This window comes from Anomalospiza imberbis, chromosome 2, assembly GCF_031753505.1.
Source record: "Anomalospiza imberbis isolate Cuckoo-Finch-1a 21T00152 chromosome 2, ASM3175350v1, whole genome shotgun sequence".
NCBI lineage: Eukaryota > Metazoa > Chordata > Aves > Passeriformes > Viduidae > Anomalospiza > Anomalospiza imberbis.
Genome location: NC_089682.1, coordinates 1239466 through 1254042, shown reverse-complemented (window position 1 = coordinate 1254042; position 14577 = coordinate 1239466). Strand labels below are relative to the sequence as shown.

General features: G+C 57.5%; 1 protein-coding gene across 1 annotated transcript; it reads left to right on the top strand.

Annotated features, from left to right (window-relative positions):
* The first annotated feature begins 1224 nt into the window (after positions 1 to 1224).
* ATP5PO (ATP synthase peripheral stalk subunit OSCP) lies at positions 1225 to 3929 on the top strand. Its single transcript, XM_068179476.1, has 7 exons — positions 1225 to 1332; positions 1487 to 1537; positions 1838 to 1948; positions 2451 to 2580; positions 2701 to 2813; positions 3362 to 3448; positions 3756 to 3929. The coding sequence occupies exons 1-7, from the start codon at positions 1303 to 1305 to the stop codon at positions 3867 to 3869; spliced, it is 636 nt and encodes a 211-aa protein (XP_068035577.1). The 5' UTR covers positions 1225 to 1302; the 3' UTR covers positions 3870 to 3929.
* The last annotated feature ends 10648 nt before the right edge of the window (positions 3930 to 14577 follow it).

Sequence of the window (14577 nt, the reverse complement as noted above, 5' to 3'; positions counted from 1 at the left end):
CACTGGGGACAAAGGGATACCACAGGGACACCACAGGGACACTGGGGACAAAGGGATACCACAGGGACACCACAGGGACACTGGGGACAAAGGGACACCACAGGGATACCACAGGGACACTGGGGACAAAGGGACACCACAGGGACACCACAGGGACACTGGGGACAAAGGGATACCACAGGGACACCACAGGGACACCACAGGGACACTGGTGGCACAGGGACACCACAGGGACACTGGGGACAAAGGGATACCACAGGGACACCACAGGGACACTGGTGGCACAGGGACACCACAGGGACACCACAGGGACACTGGTGGCACAGGGACACCACAGGGACACTGGTGGCACAGGGATAGTGGTGGCACAGGGACACCACAGGGACACTGGTGGCACAGGGACACTGGTGACACGGGGACACTGGGGACACAGGGACCCCGGTGGCACAGGGACACTGGTGGCACAGGGACACTGGGGACATGGGTACACTGGTGGCACAGGGACACAGGGGACACTGGTGGCACAGGGACACAGGGACACAAGGACACTGGTGGCACAGGGACACAGGGGACACTGGTGGCACAGGGACACAGGGACACTGGGACACTGGTGACACGGGGACACTGGGGACACTGGTGGCACAGGGACACAGGGACACTGGGACACAGGGACACAGGGACACTGGTGACACGGGGACACTGGGGACACTGGTGGCACATGGACACAGGGACACTGGGACACAGGGACACAGGGACACTGGTGACACGGGGACACTGGGGACACTGGTGGCACATGGACACAGGGACACAGGGACACTGGTGGCACAGGGACACAGGGACACAGGGACCCCGGTGACACAGGGACACAGGGACACAGGGACACAGGGACACTGGTGGCACAGGGACACAGGGACACAGGGACACAGGGACACAGGGGACACTGGTGGCACAGGGACACAGGGACACAGGGACACAAGGACCCCGGTGGCACAGGGACACAGGGACCCCGGTGGCACAGGGACACAGGGACACAGGGACACTGGTGGCACAGGGACACAGGGACACAGGGACACTGGTGGCACAGGGACACAGGGACCCCGGTGGCACAGGGACCCCGGCAGGGCGCGGGGGCTGCGCTCCCCCAGTGGCCCGGCAGGGGGCGCGCGGCTCGAAGGCGCCGCCCCGCGGAACTACAGCTCCCAGCGCGCCCCGCGGCAGGAGCGGGCCCCTGACGGCGCTGGGGTGGGCGTGGCCCCTGTGCGCCTGCGCAGCGCGCGGTGACCCTGGGGGCGGCCGGGAAAGATGGCGGCGGCGGCCGGGCTCGTCTTGAAGGTGAAACTGCGGGGCGGCGGGGCCTGGGCGGCTTTGGCGGGGAACGGCGCCGTCTCCCGCCCTCCAGCCCCGCACAGGGCCTCGGACCTTCCCCTTCCTTCCGATCCTCGAGGGCTGCGCCGACCCCGCCATTCTCCCCCTTATTCCCCACCAGGTGCGGCAGCTGAGTACGACGGCGGCGAGGCCGGCGACCAAGCTGGTCAAGGTGAGGGGGCAGGGGCGTTGTCAAAGGAAGGGCGTGAAGAGAAGGGGGCAGGGGTGTCCTGAAGGGACCGGGAGGGGTCTCCAGGCTGGTCGAGGTGAGGAGGTGGAGGTCGTGAGGCGGTCAGGGGAGGTGTCCAGCCTGGTCAGGGTGGCAGGGCGAGGGGTCGTGAGGGGCTCAAGGCGGGTGGCCGAGATGGGCACGGTGAGGGCAGGGTGCAGGCGTGGCTCCCGGCTGGCCAAGGCCAGGGGCAGGGGGTCTCTCCCCGGGTCCCCCGCTCAGTGGCCGCCCTCGCTCCCGCAGCCGCCCATCCAGGTGTACGGGCTGGAAGGGCGCTATGCCACCGCCCTCTACTCGGCAGCCAGCAAGCAGAAGAAGCTGGAGCAGGTGGAGAAGGAGCTGACCCGGGTGAGGGTAAGGTGTTCCACAGCCGGGGCTCCCGCGGGTGGGAGCAGGGAGGGTTCCCTGCTGCTCCTCACTAGGGAGGGGGCTGGGCTCCTGTGACCGGTGAGACTGCCGGCTCGCTGGCACCTGCACTGCCTGCTGGTGACCCTGGTGTTTAAATGGGGTACTGGGAAGGAATCGTTCCCTGGGAGGGTGGGGAGGCCCTGGCACAGGGTGCCCAGAGAAGCTGTGGCTGCTCCACCTCTGGAAGTGTCCAAGGATAGGTTGGATGGGGCATGGAGCAATCTCAAACAGCAGAAGGTGTCCCTGTCCATCCAATCTTTAAGGTCCCTTCCAACCCAAACCATTCCCCGATTCTCTAGCTGGAGCTGCCATTTCACTTCCCATCGGCTCCAGAGCTCTTTGTTGTCATTCCAGGAATGCCCTTGTTGCCTGCCTTGGCTGCTCCAGGTGGGCCTTGTGATGCCAGGAAAGCCCCTGGCGTTTGTCACATCCTTGTGTATCCCCTCAGAGTCTCCTGAAGGACCCCAAGCTGTCCAGTGTGGTGATGAACCCTCACACCAAGAGCTCAGTGAAACAAAAAGCCGTGAATGACGCCCTGGCAAGAGAGAAGATGTCCCCAATCACTGTCAACCTGATGAGTGAGTGACCTCTGGGCTTCAGGAGAGCATCCCAGCAGTGCCATCCCCTGGAATTGCTGTTGGCAGCTGGGATGTGCCTCTGGTGGTGCTTTGAGCCCTCGGTGCGTGGCTGTTTTGCAGATCTGCTGGCTGAGAACGGCCGCCTGCGCTACACCCCGGGCATCGTCTCTGCCTTCGGGAAGATCATGAGCGCCTTCCGAGGGGAGGTGGTGTGCACGGTCACCACGGCTCAGGTGGGCTGCGGAGCTCTGGGTCCAGGCAGCAGGGAGTGGGAGAAAAGACAAACCTCTCCTGGTTAAGGCTGCGCTCTGAGATTGAAGCACTTGCTGTGAGAGCAGGGAGGACATGTCTCACCTCTGCCAGGCTGAACAAATTGCTGCAAAGAGAGGGCTGATATCCAGCAGTTCCTGTTCCAAAATGAAAACTCTTCATCCCATTGCAGCTCAGCAGCTCAGGGTTTTCCTTGTTGTGTGTGAACCCAGGGGCTGACAAAAGTCAGGCTGGTCTGCACGTAGAGCTGCCCCTGTTCTTTTTTCTAACACGAAAGTGGTTCGTGCAATCAGGAGAGCACAAAGTGGTTGTTGTTCCTGTGCTGTCCTTGGGTTATCCCTGTTCCAGGATGCTGCCTTCCTGGTGGAAGTGTGTCTTGAAAAGGACCTGAGGAGAAAATTTATGTAATTTATATCATTTGAGTGTATATTATTATATAATTTATTATCATTATATCATTTGAGTATTTTTAAGTCATTCATTTTCTTGCTCTTTTGTTCTTTTTTTTCAGCCCTTGGATGAGGCCAGCCTCACTGAATTGAAAAGTGTTCTGAATGGGTTCTTGAGCAAAGGAGAGGTGTTGAAGCTGGAGACTAAGGTCTGGATTTTTGACTTACAAAAAAATGTCACTAAGTTCATGTTCAGGGCTTCTGTGTCTCTGATTTTTACAAAAACAAAAATATTTTATTGAATCTACTTGGCTTTGTTACACAGTTCTGTGCTTTCTTGTAGACGTGATGATGTTTTAGTTTCTAAAATCTTCACTTTAGAATGCAATGACAGCAAAATCATCTCAAAAAAGGCTCTTTGAAAAGCTTTATATTTTTTTTCTGCTATTGTAAAACTTGTATCCTATGGTAACAAACTCCTACTGATCAGCTTTCTGTTCAATGTTCCTTCCTTAGACTGATCCATCCATCCTTGGTGGCATGATTGTCAATATTGGGGAGAAGTACGTGGACATGTCAACAAGGTCCAAGATCCAAAAACTCACCAAAATCATGAGAGAGACTATCTAGAGAGCTGTCCTGGTCATTCCCAGGGAAACCTGTCACAATAAAATTCTTCCTTCTCGTGGACATGGTGCCCAGTGTTTTGGTTGGGGAAGCACAGCCCTGAGGGAGGAAAATGCTGAAGCTGCCCTGAGTTTCTCTAGCTGTGGCTGAGCATTCGTGGCACAACTTGAAAATGTGGCTCACCCTGGGGAAGGTTGCTGGGAAGGACATGGAAAGAGCACTGAGGGAGCTAGTGAAGGGGGTCAGTGCATGGAGGGTCTGCCAGGCTCCCCAGAAAACTCTGGGGGTCGATCTGCACTGCCCAGACCGAGGCAAGGGGTGACAGGAAATGGCCTGAAGTTGCACTCGGGGAGGTTCAGAATAGTGATTAGAAAGACATTCTTCGGAAGACTGGTCAGGCCTTGGGATGACCTGCCCAGGGAGATGGTGGAGTCTCTGGGAGTGTTCAGGAGGACTCTGGATGTAGCTCATGGGCCATGGTTTGGAGTGATGATGGTGGCACTGGATGATCCTGAAGGTCTCTTCCAACCTTGATGAATCCATGATATACATGAATATTTGGGCAAGGATGTTCACCCATTCCTTCTGTCCACAGGGACACCCAAGTGTCTCCCTCCTCCCTTGCCCAAAATCCAACAGCAGAGAGTCCCTAGGCCAGCGTTCTCTCTGTGGGAGCAGAAGAAGGGAAGTTTGAGGACTTCTGCAGCCCTGAGAGAGGGGAAGGCAGGAATTCTCCTTTCTTTCTATCTTTTCCACCCCAAAGGACACTCCTGCAATGGGAAAAGGAATGGTTCATGGTGGAGCTGCCCTGTGAGGCTTCAGCGAGAGGAGAGGCATAGGGAAGACGATGGTGAGAGGTACCAAGAGGTGTGCGAGTAGGAAGAACGTGTGATAGCCCAAGAGATTTCCCAATGAGAAACAGAGGGGAGTGGGCAGCAGGAGATGGGATGGGGAGAAGATGAGAGATGCCACGAGCTGTCCCTGCAGAGAGATGTGAGTGTCCCAGAGGATTCCCAATGGGACGATGCCCAAGAGCATTCCCAGAGGGAAGGTGAGAGGTACCAAGACCTCTCAGCATGGGGACAAGATGTGCACTCCCACATGTCCCAGTGGGAAGACAGGAGAGAAGCAGGATTGTCCCAAGTGCGAGACAGCAGCGGCAAGGAGCTGTCCCAAGGACCAGACGCTGCAGCCCAAGAGCTGCCCTGGTGGGACGATGTGGGTGAGCGAAAGCTGTCCCCAGGGAGGAACATGTGAGCAGGCAGGAGCCCTCCCAATGGGGACATCACATCAGCTCTGGGATCTGGGACAGACCCTTGAGCCCAGTGAGGGACGAGGAGCCTCAGCCTTGTCCCCCAGAGGGGCCCAGCTCTGCCAGCCCCGTGGGCACTGAGGTGGCAGCAGAGGCAGTGCCTGCCCAGACCAGCTGTAAGAGGCCATCTGATGCCCCCGCATTTGCCTACCGACTGGCACAAGGAGAAACTCCATCCCCCTCTACAGTTCCAGCTTGGAGAGAGCAACAGTGCAGGTGCAGTTGCTGTACCGTCACGTTAGCTGTTCCGAACAAGGCCTGGCAAGAACTTGGCAAGGAGTTGGCAAGGACCTGGCATGGCCCCAGCACAGGACAGCCTGATGCGCGGCCTGCTCCAAATCTCTGTTCTTAAGCCGAATGAACTCTTGGGGTGACTCCTGTGGTCCTTCACTGAAGACCCCTCATCTGCCTCGTTACCACCGTGACAGACAAAGATTGAGAACCCTCCTCCCAAGGACTGGGACTGAGACCCCTACTACAGGGAGGGGGGAAAATGGTGGTCCGACCAGGAATGACATGACCTGTTTCCCTTCAGTAATTCCAATGGACTTATTCTTCACTGTGTTCGTCCTGCCTTGGTGGTTTTGGTGGACTCACCTGTTCCCCCGCAGCAATCACAGGAGACTCTCATTGTCCTGCATGTTCCCCCCTCTTTCCTCTGTGGACTATAACTGGACCCCTGAGTTGACCAGAACTTCGAAGACTTCCCTGACACGACAAGACGGATCCCCATCGTCCGGACCACTGAGGATCTCGCCTGTGTTGGTAGCTATTCCCATCCCCCTCTTCTCTCTCTCTCTCTCTCTATCCTTTTATCCCCTTTCTGACCCCCACTATGGCATTTACCGTTTTGGCCCCTAATAAAGGTGCATTTGTTGTGATTAACTGATAGTCCCTTGTTGTTTGCCTTTTCGCACGTTTGGGATCGGTGAAAAGAACCATCACGACACCCCGCAGCAAGCGGATCGTGACACCAGCGCCTCTCCTTCCCTGCAGAGTCCCACGGAGGCCGAGCCACGGAGGCTGAGGAGGAGGAGCCCCGCGAGCCTTTGGCTCCTGAGGCAGAAAAGGCAGCAGAGCCTCCTGCTCCCAGGGGGGAGCTGCCATCCGCAGGGACACAGAGCCCAGCCAGTGTCACCCTCAACACCCTGGCCAGCAGCCAGACTTCACCGGACTGGGACCACAACATCTCCAGGGTGATCAGGAGCCAGGCACTGCTGGAGAGCCAGGAGCTGAGGCAGCAGCTGGAAGAAGCAAATTCCCTCCAACAGGGGGTGGCTGTAGAAGTAGAAGCAGTTCCAGCTGAAAGGGAAGGGAGCTCCGTGCCTGCTCTGCACAGCCCCGCCAGCCCCGGGACTGCCCGGCTGGGAGCCCAGAGCCCCAGAGAGGAGCAGCAGGAGGAAAGAGCAGCAGCATCAGTGCGAGCAGGGCAAGAGAGCAAGGAGGGGACCTTGGCTGGAGATGACAATGAGGGGCAAGGCAACATGGAGCCAGAGCTTTCCCAGTGGGAGGGTGAGGAAGTCACAAGTTACCACCAGCTCTCCAAATGGGAAGAATACTTGGAGCAAGAGCTGTCCCAGGGAGAAGTCAGCAGCTCCCAAGACCCCTCCGACTGGGAAGAATGCATCGAGCAAGTGCTGTCCGCAGGAAATGTCAGCAGATGTGCAGAACTTCCAGACAGAGAAGAATGCATTGGCCAAGACCAATTGGACAGCTTTAAGCAGGGCACGACTTAGGGACAAACCAACTTGGGGAAAACGTGGGGCGATAACAGCATGAACCATTTAACAATAATTTAATGAAATAAACAAACTGCAACAGGTCCCTGCCTGCCCCACTGCTGTTGGGGTGCCGGGGGTGGCCCTTTGTGACACAAAAGGCACATGGTGTCACAGCCCTTTGTGATGTGGGACGTGCTGGTGGCCAGAGAGCCTTGTGACATCAGGGAGCCTCGCCCTGGCTGAGGGTGTCCAAGGGGCGCAGAGCCCTGGGGTGCCCAGTCCCAGGAGAGCCGCTCTCTGAGGAGGAAGCAGCTCCCTGGCTCTGTCTGCGCCAGACGCCCATAGCTACCGAGAGAGACAGACAACGACAGTGACAAGGACAAAGCCAACTCCAACTCCTGGTCCCACAGCCCCTTGCCCAGCTGGCTGGAAGCTCCCAGCGGGCAGTGGTCAGGGGCGGTGGGCAGCTCAGTCCTGCCACTGTCACAGGCTGAGGAGGAGGAGAGGCCCTTCACTGACATGGACCGCGAGCTTTCTGAGTGTGAAGATGTGAATGAGACATCCCAGAGGGAAGTGCCAGGAGCCCCAGAAATGTCCCTGTGGACACCCAGGAGCAGCCAAGAGCTGTACCAAGGCCAGGTACGTGTGAGAGTTTGGGAAGTTTCCCTGTACAGAGGTGGGGCACACCAAGAGCTCTATGAACGGGAACAAACCGTCAGAGCCCAGGAGCTGTCCCAGTGGGAAGAGGACAGTGAGATGTACCAAGAGGTGTGCGAGTGGGAAGAACGTGTGACAGCCCAAGAGATTTCCCAATGGGAAATAGAGGGGAGTGGGCAGCAGGAGATGGGATGGGGAGAAGACGAGAGATGCCACGAGCTGTCCCTGCAGAGAGATGTGAGTGTCCCAGAGGATTCCCAATGGGACGATGCCCAAGAGCATTCCCAGAGGGAAGGCGAGAGGTACCAAGACCTCTCAGCATGGGGACAAGATGTGCACTCCCACATGTCCCAGTGGGAAGACAGGAGAGAAGCAGGATTGTCCCAAGTGTGAGACAGCAGCGGCAAGGAGCTGTCCCAAGGACCAGACGCTGCAGCCCAAGAGCTGCCCTGGTGGGACGATGTGGGGGAGCGAAAGCTGTCCCCAGGGAGGAACATGTGAGCAGGCAGGAGCCCTCCCAATGGGGACATCACATCAGCTCTGGGATCTGGGACAGACCCTTGAGCCCAGTGAGGGACGAGGAGCCTCAGCCTTGTCCCCCAGAGGGGCCCAGCTCTGCCAGTCCCGTGGGCACAGAGGTGGCAGCAGAGGCCGTGCCTGCCCTAACCAGCGCCTCTCCTTCCCTGCAGAGTCCCACGGAGGCCGAGCCGGCAGCTGCTGCTCCGGCTGGAGCTGCCGAGGAGGAGGAGCCCCCCGAGCCTTTGGCTTCTGAGATAGAAAAGGCAGCAGAGCCTCCTGCTCCCAGGGAGGAGCTGCCATCAGCAGGGACACAGAGCCCAGTCCCTGCCCCTCCCAGCGCCCCAGGCTGCAGCCAGGCTCTGCTGGACTTTGCATGGAGCATCAGCTGTGAGATCCTGAACCAGGCACTGCTGCACATCCAGGGATGCGGCCATCAGCCGGAGGAACAGAGGCACCTGGGAGAAAGTGAGGATGCAGCAGTGTTAGCAACAGGCACAGCAGAGAGGGAAGAGAGCCCGGTGCCTGCCCTGCACAGCCCCCCCGGCCCCTCATCTGCCCAGCTGGGAGCCACGGCCCCCAGGGAGGAGCCAGAGTGGGCAGTGGCAGAGGTGATAGAGCCAGTGCTGGCACAGCAAGACAGCCAGGAGGCCTTGGCTTGGGAGGATGACTGGGAATCCTACAGTGAGGAAGAGGAAGAGGAGCAGGAGGAGGAGGAGGAAGAGGAAGAGGAAGTAGAGTCAGAGCTGTCCCAAGGGACAGACTCTGTTGTCCAAGAGCTGTCCCAGGTTGAGGATGATGTGAGCTCCAGTTCTGGGGAGAAGCCTGTGGGCCCAGTGAAGGAGGAGGACACCCAGCCTTGTCCCCCAGAGGGGCCCAGCTCTGCCAGCCCCGTGGGCTCAGAGGTGGCAGCAGAGGCAGCCCCTGCCCTGCCCAGCGCCTCTCCTGCCCCAGGCAGTCCCACGGAGGCCGAGCCGGCAGCTGCTGCCCCATCCAGAGCTGCTGAGGAGGCAGCAGCGGGGTCAGTGCTGGCACTGCAGGAGAGGATGCACGACTCCAACGAGGAAATGAAATTCTGTCAGTTCTTGGATGACGTGGAGCCTTTCCTGGCTGGAGACCCAGAGCTGTCCCAGGAACCATCTGACTGTGAACAGCGCATGGGAGAAGATCTGCCTCACGGGGAAGTTGAGGAAGTAATGAGCTACCACCAACTCTCTGACCAGGAAGAATATTTAGAGCAAGACCTGTCCCAGGGAGAAGACAGCAGCTCCCAAGATCCCTCGGAATGGGACGAATACATCAAGCAAATGCTGCCTGGAGGAGCTGCCTTCATCTGTGCAGAACTTCCAGACAGGGAAGACTACGTTGGCCAAAACGTGTCCAGAGGGAATGGCAGCAGACCCTCAGGACACTCCAACGGGGAAAATGATAGTGATACGGGGCTCCTGCAGGAGAACTGGCCGGAGCAGGGCATCTCAACCAAATCCTTGTGCCCAGAAGACAGTGAGGGGGACAGTGATGTGAGCCTCCTGGAGCTGCCCCCAGAACTGGACAAAGTCCAGAAATGGGAAGTTTTTGCGGCAGACGGGCTCCCAGTGCCCGTCCCTCGGGAGGCCTGGCAGCCAGCTGCCCCCAGGAAACGTCCCTCCCGCTTCAGGCGGGCGCTGCGGGCGCTGCGGGGGCTGTTCCGCTGTCCCTGCCTCAGGCCACGGACTGAGGAGTAAAACAGACGAGGAAGAAGATGAAGGCAAAGAAGGTGAAGAAGAGGAAGAAGAGGAAGAAGAGGAAGACGACCGCTCCTGCCGGTGCCGCCCCTCTGGTGTCGGAGCAGCAGCTGTTCGGTTCAGCTCGAGGGGCTGAAGGATTGCTGCTGCAGCTCCTCCAAGCCAGGGAAGGGAAAAGCTTTTGGTTGGGCCAGCAAAGCCAAGCAAGCCAAGCAAAACCAAACCAGGCAGAGCCACAAACACCTGGGCAGTGAGGCTTGGAAAAAGGGAGGCTTTGGCCCTTCCAACGAACCCAAAGCTCCTCCCTTCCCTGCCCCGCACACACCCGGCCCCGGGCCCTGAAGGTGCAGCGACCATTTCTTGGGCACAAAGCAGAGGCTCCTGGAACAGACTCTCAGCACAAACCACTCCAAGACAACGGCAAAGAAGACAAAGACAAAGAAGATGAAGACAAAGACACAGAAGAAAATGAAGAAGACGAAGACGACATAGCAGATGAAGAAGAGAGACAGTGAAGAAAATGAAAACAAGTAAGACAAAGAAGATGAAGCAGAAGATGACAAAAAAGAAGAAGGCAAAGATGACGACTAAGAAGACAAGACGGAGAAGGCTTATTTAAGAATAGATAGAAAAAGAATAGTAATAAGAATTCAGAACTACTTAGAAGAAGAAAAGTTCTAGGAATAGGAGTAAGAATTTAAAAATATGTAGAAGAAGAAGAAAAAGAAGAATAGGAATAGGAGTAGGAATAGGAATAGGAATAAGAATATAAAAAGTACATAGAAGTAGCAAAGAAGAAGAGTAGTAATAATAAGAAGAAGAAGAACCATAAGAAGAATAAGAATCAAAAAATGAAGAGAAAATTGAAGGAATAAATAAAACTAGTAAATAATTTCATTTTATTACATATTGTTTATTTCTATTACAGTCTATGATATAGAAACATTGCTATACCAAATGTTGTAATTACAATACATTTTAATGTCCCCACACTGTTCCCGTTATTGAAGAATCTGTGCCTTTTCTAATAAAGTTTGTAAGGCACAAGAGCAGAGTGCCCAGATTCCATGTGCTGTCTCTCAGAGGTGCCGGGGTATTTTCTCAGCCCGTGCCACGGAGTGCCCTGTGAGCAGTGAGTGCTCAGCCCCAGCGGCAGCGGGAGAGTTCCCGGCCGGGCCGGCAGGGCAGGGCTGTCGCTGCTCTCTGCAGGCAAACTGAAGGCGCAGGTTGAGCCCGGCCGGGAGAGAGCTGTGCTGGGAAGCCCTTTGCAGCAGGGCTGCGCAGCCGCCGCAGCGAAGCCACCAGAGCCCCGCTCTGTATGGGCATCACATCAGCTCTGGGATCTGGGACAGACCCTTGAGCCCAGTGAGGGACGAGGAGCCTCAGCCTTGTCCCCCAGAGGGGCCCAGCTCTGCCAGCCCCGTGGGCACAGAGGTGGCAGCAGAGGCAGTGCCTGCCCGGACCAGCTGTAAGAGGCCATCTGATGCCCCCGCATTTGCCTACCGACTGGCACAAGGAGAAACTCCATCCCCCACTACAGTTCCAGCTTGGAGAGAGCAACAGTGCAGGTGCAGTTGCTGTACCGTCACGTTAGCGGTTCCGAACAAGGCCTGGCAAGAACTTGGCAAGGAGTTGGCAAGGACCTGGCATGGCCCCAGCACAGGACAGCCTGATGCGCGGCCTGCTCCAAATCTCTGTTCTTAAGCAGAACGAACTCTTGGGGTGACTCCTGTGGTCCTTCACTGAAGACCCCTCATCTGCCTCGTTACCACCGTGACAGACAAAGATTGAGAACCCTCCTCCCAAGGACTGGGACTGAGACCCCTACTACAGGGAGGGGGGAAAATGGTGGTCCGACCACGAATGACATGACCTGTTTCCCTTCCGTAATTCCAATGGACTTATTCTTCACTGTGTTCGTCCTGCCTTGGTGGTTTTGGTGGACTCACCTGTTCCCCCGCAGCAATCACAGGAGACTCTCATTGTCCTGCATGTTCCCCCCTCTTTCCTCTGTGGACTATAACTGGACCCCTGAGTTGACCAGAACTTCGAAGACTTCCCTGACACGACAAGACGGATCCCCATCGTCCGGACCACTGAGGATCTCGCCTGTGTTGGTAGCTATTCCCATCCCCCTCTTCTCTCTCATTCTCTCTCTCTCTATCCTTTTATCTCCTTTCTGACCCCCACTATGGCATTTACCGTTTTGGCCCCTAATAAAGGTGCATTTGTTGTGATTAACTGATAGTCCCTTGTTGTTTGCCTTTTCGCACATTTGGGATCGGTGAAAAGAACCATCACGACACCCCGCAGCAAGCAGATCATGACACCCGCGCCTCTCCTTCCCTGCAGAGTTTCACGGAGGCCGAGCCACGGAGGCTGAGGAGGAGGAGCCCCGCGAGCCTTTGGCTCCTGAGGCAGAAAAGGCAGCAGAGCCTCCTGCTCCCAGGGGAGAGCTGCCATCCGCAGGGACACAGAGCCCAGCCAGTGTCACCCTCAACATCCTGGCCAGCAGCCAGACTGCACCGGACTGGGACCACAACATCTCCAGGGTGATCAGGAGCCAGGCACTGCTGGAGAGCCAGGAGCTGAGGCAGCAGCTGGAAGAAGCAAATTCCCTCCAGCAGTGGGAGGCTGTAGAAGTAGAAGCAGTTCCAGGTAAAAGGGAAGGGAGCTCCGTGCCTGCCCTGCACAGCCCCGCCAGCCCCGGGACTGCCCGGCTGGGAGCCCAGAGCCCCAGGGAGGAGCAGCAGGAGGAAAGAGCAGCAGCATCAGTGCGAGCAGGGCAAGAGAGCAAGGAGGGGACCTTGGCTGGAGATGACAATGAGGGGCAAGGCAACATGGAGCCAGAGCTTTCCCAGTGGGAGGGTGAGGAAGTCACAAGTTACCACCAGCTCTCCAAATGGGAAGAATACTTGGAGCAAGAGCTGTCCCAGGGAGAAGTCAGCAGCTCCCAAGACCCCTCCGACTGGGAAGAATGCATCGAGCAAGTGCTGTCCGCAGGAAATGTCAGCAGATGTGCAGAACTTCCAGACAGAGAAGAATGCATTGGCCAAGACCAATTGGACAGCTTTAAGCAGGGCACGACTTAGGGACAAACCAACTTGGGGAAAACGTGGGGTGATAACAGAATGAACCATTTAACAATAATTTAATGAAATAAACAAACTGCAACAGGTCCCTGCCTGCCCCACTGCTGTTGGGGTGCCGGGGATGGCCCTTTGTGACACAAAAGGCACATGGTGTCACGGCCCTTTGTGATGTGGGACGTGCTGGTGGCCAGAGAGCCTTGTGACATCAGGGAGCATCGCCCTGGCTGAGGGTGTCCAAGGGGCGCAGAGCCCTGGGGTGCCCAGTCCCAGGAGAGCCGCTCTCTGAGAAGGAAGCAGCTCCCTGGCTCTGTCTGCGCCAGACGCCCATAGCGATAGCGGCCGACAGCGGCAGACAACGTCAGCGACAAGGACAAAGCCAACTCCAACTCCCGGTCCCACAGCCCCTTGCCCAGCTGGCTGGAAGCCCCCAGCGGGCAGTGGTCAGGGGCGGTGGGCAGCTCAGTCCTGCCACTGTCACAGGCTGAGGAGGAGGAGAGGCCCTTCACTGGCATGGACCGCGAGCTTTCCCAGTGGGACGATACGCAAGAGACATCCCAGAGGGAGGTGCCAGGAGCCCCAGAAATGTCCCAGTGGACACCCAGGAGCAGCCAAGAGCTGTACCAAGGCCAGGTACGTGTGAGAGTTTGGGAAGTTTCCCTGTACAGAGGTGGGGCACACCAAGGGCTCTGTGAACGGGAACAAACCGTCAGAGCCCAGGAGCTGTCCCAGTGGGAAGAGGACAGTGAGATGTACCAAGAGGTGTGCGAGTGGGAAGAACGTGTGACAGCCCAAGAGATTTCCCAATGGGAAATAGAGGGGAGTGGGCAGCAGGAGATGGGATGGGGAGAAGACGAGAGATGCCACGAGCTGTGCCTGCAGAGAGATGTGAGTGTCCCAGAGGATTCCCAATGGGACGATGCCCAAGAGCATTCCCAGAGGGAAGGTGAGAGGTACCAAGACCTCTCAGCATGGGGACAAGATGTGCACTCCCACATGTCCCAGTGGGAAGACAGGAGAGAAGCAGGATTGTCCCAAGTGCGAGACAGCAGCGGCAAGGAGCTGTCCCAAGGACCAGACGCTGCAGCCCAAGAGCTGCCCTGGTGGGGCGATGTGGGTGAGCGAAAGCTGTCCCAAGGGAGGAACATGTGAGCAGGCAGGAGCCCTCCCAATGGGGACATTACATCAGCTCTGGGATCTGGGACAGACCCTTGAGCCCAGTGAGGGACGAGGAGCCTCAGCCTTGTCCCCCAGAGGGGCCCAGCTCTGCCAGCCCCGTGGGCACAGAGGTGGCAGCAGAGGCCGTGCCTGCCCTAACCAGCGCCTCTCCTTCCCTGCAGAGTCCCACGGAGGCCGAGCCGGCAGCTGCTGCCCCGGCTGGAGCTGCCGAGGAGGAGGAGCCCCCTGAGCCTTTGGCTTCTGAGATAGAAAAGGCAGCAGAGCCTCCTGCTCCCAGGGAGGAGCTGCCATCAGCAGGGACACAGAGCCCAGTCCCTGCCCCTCCCAGCGCCCCAGGCTGCAGCCAGGCTCTGCTGGACTTTGCATGGAGCATCAGCTGTGAGATCCTGAACCAGGCACTGCTGCACATCCAGGGATGCGGCCATCAGCCGGAGGAACAGAGGCACCTGGGAGAAAGTGAGGATGCAGCAGTGTTAGCAACAGGCACAGCAGAGAGGGAAGAGAGCCCGGTGC

Excerpts from the sequence above, each read along its gene's own strand:
- ATP5PO (XM_068179476.1), top strand. The coding sequence starts at position 1,303 with ATGGCGGCGGCGGCCGGGCTCGTCTTGAAG. Across the intron at positions 2,814-3,361 it reads GCACGGTCACCACGGCTCAG|CCCTTGGATGAGGCCAGCCT; the intron begins GTGGGCTGCGGA and ends CTTTTTTTTCAG. Across the intron at positions 3,449-3,755 it reads TGTTGAAGCTGGAGACTAAG|ACTGATCCATCCATCCTTGG; the intron begins GTCTGGATTTTT and ends TTCCTTCCTTAG.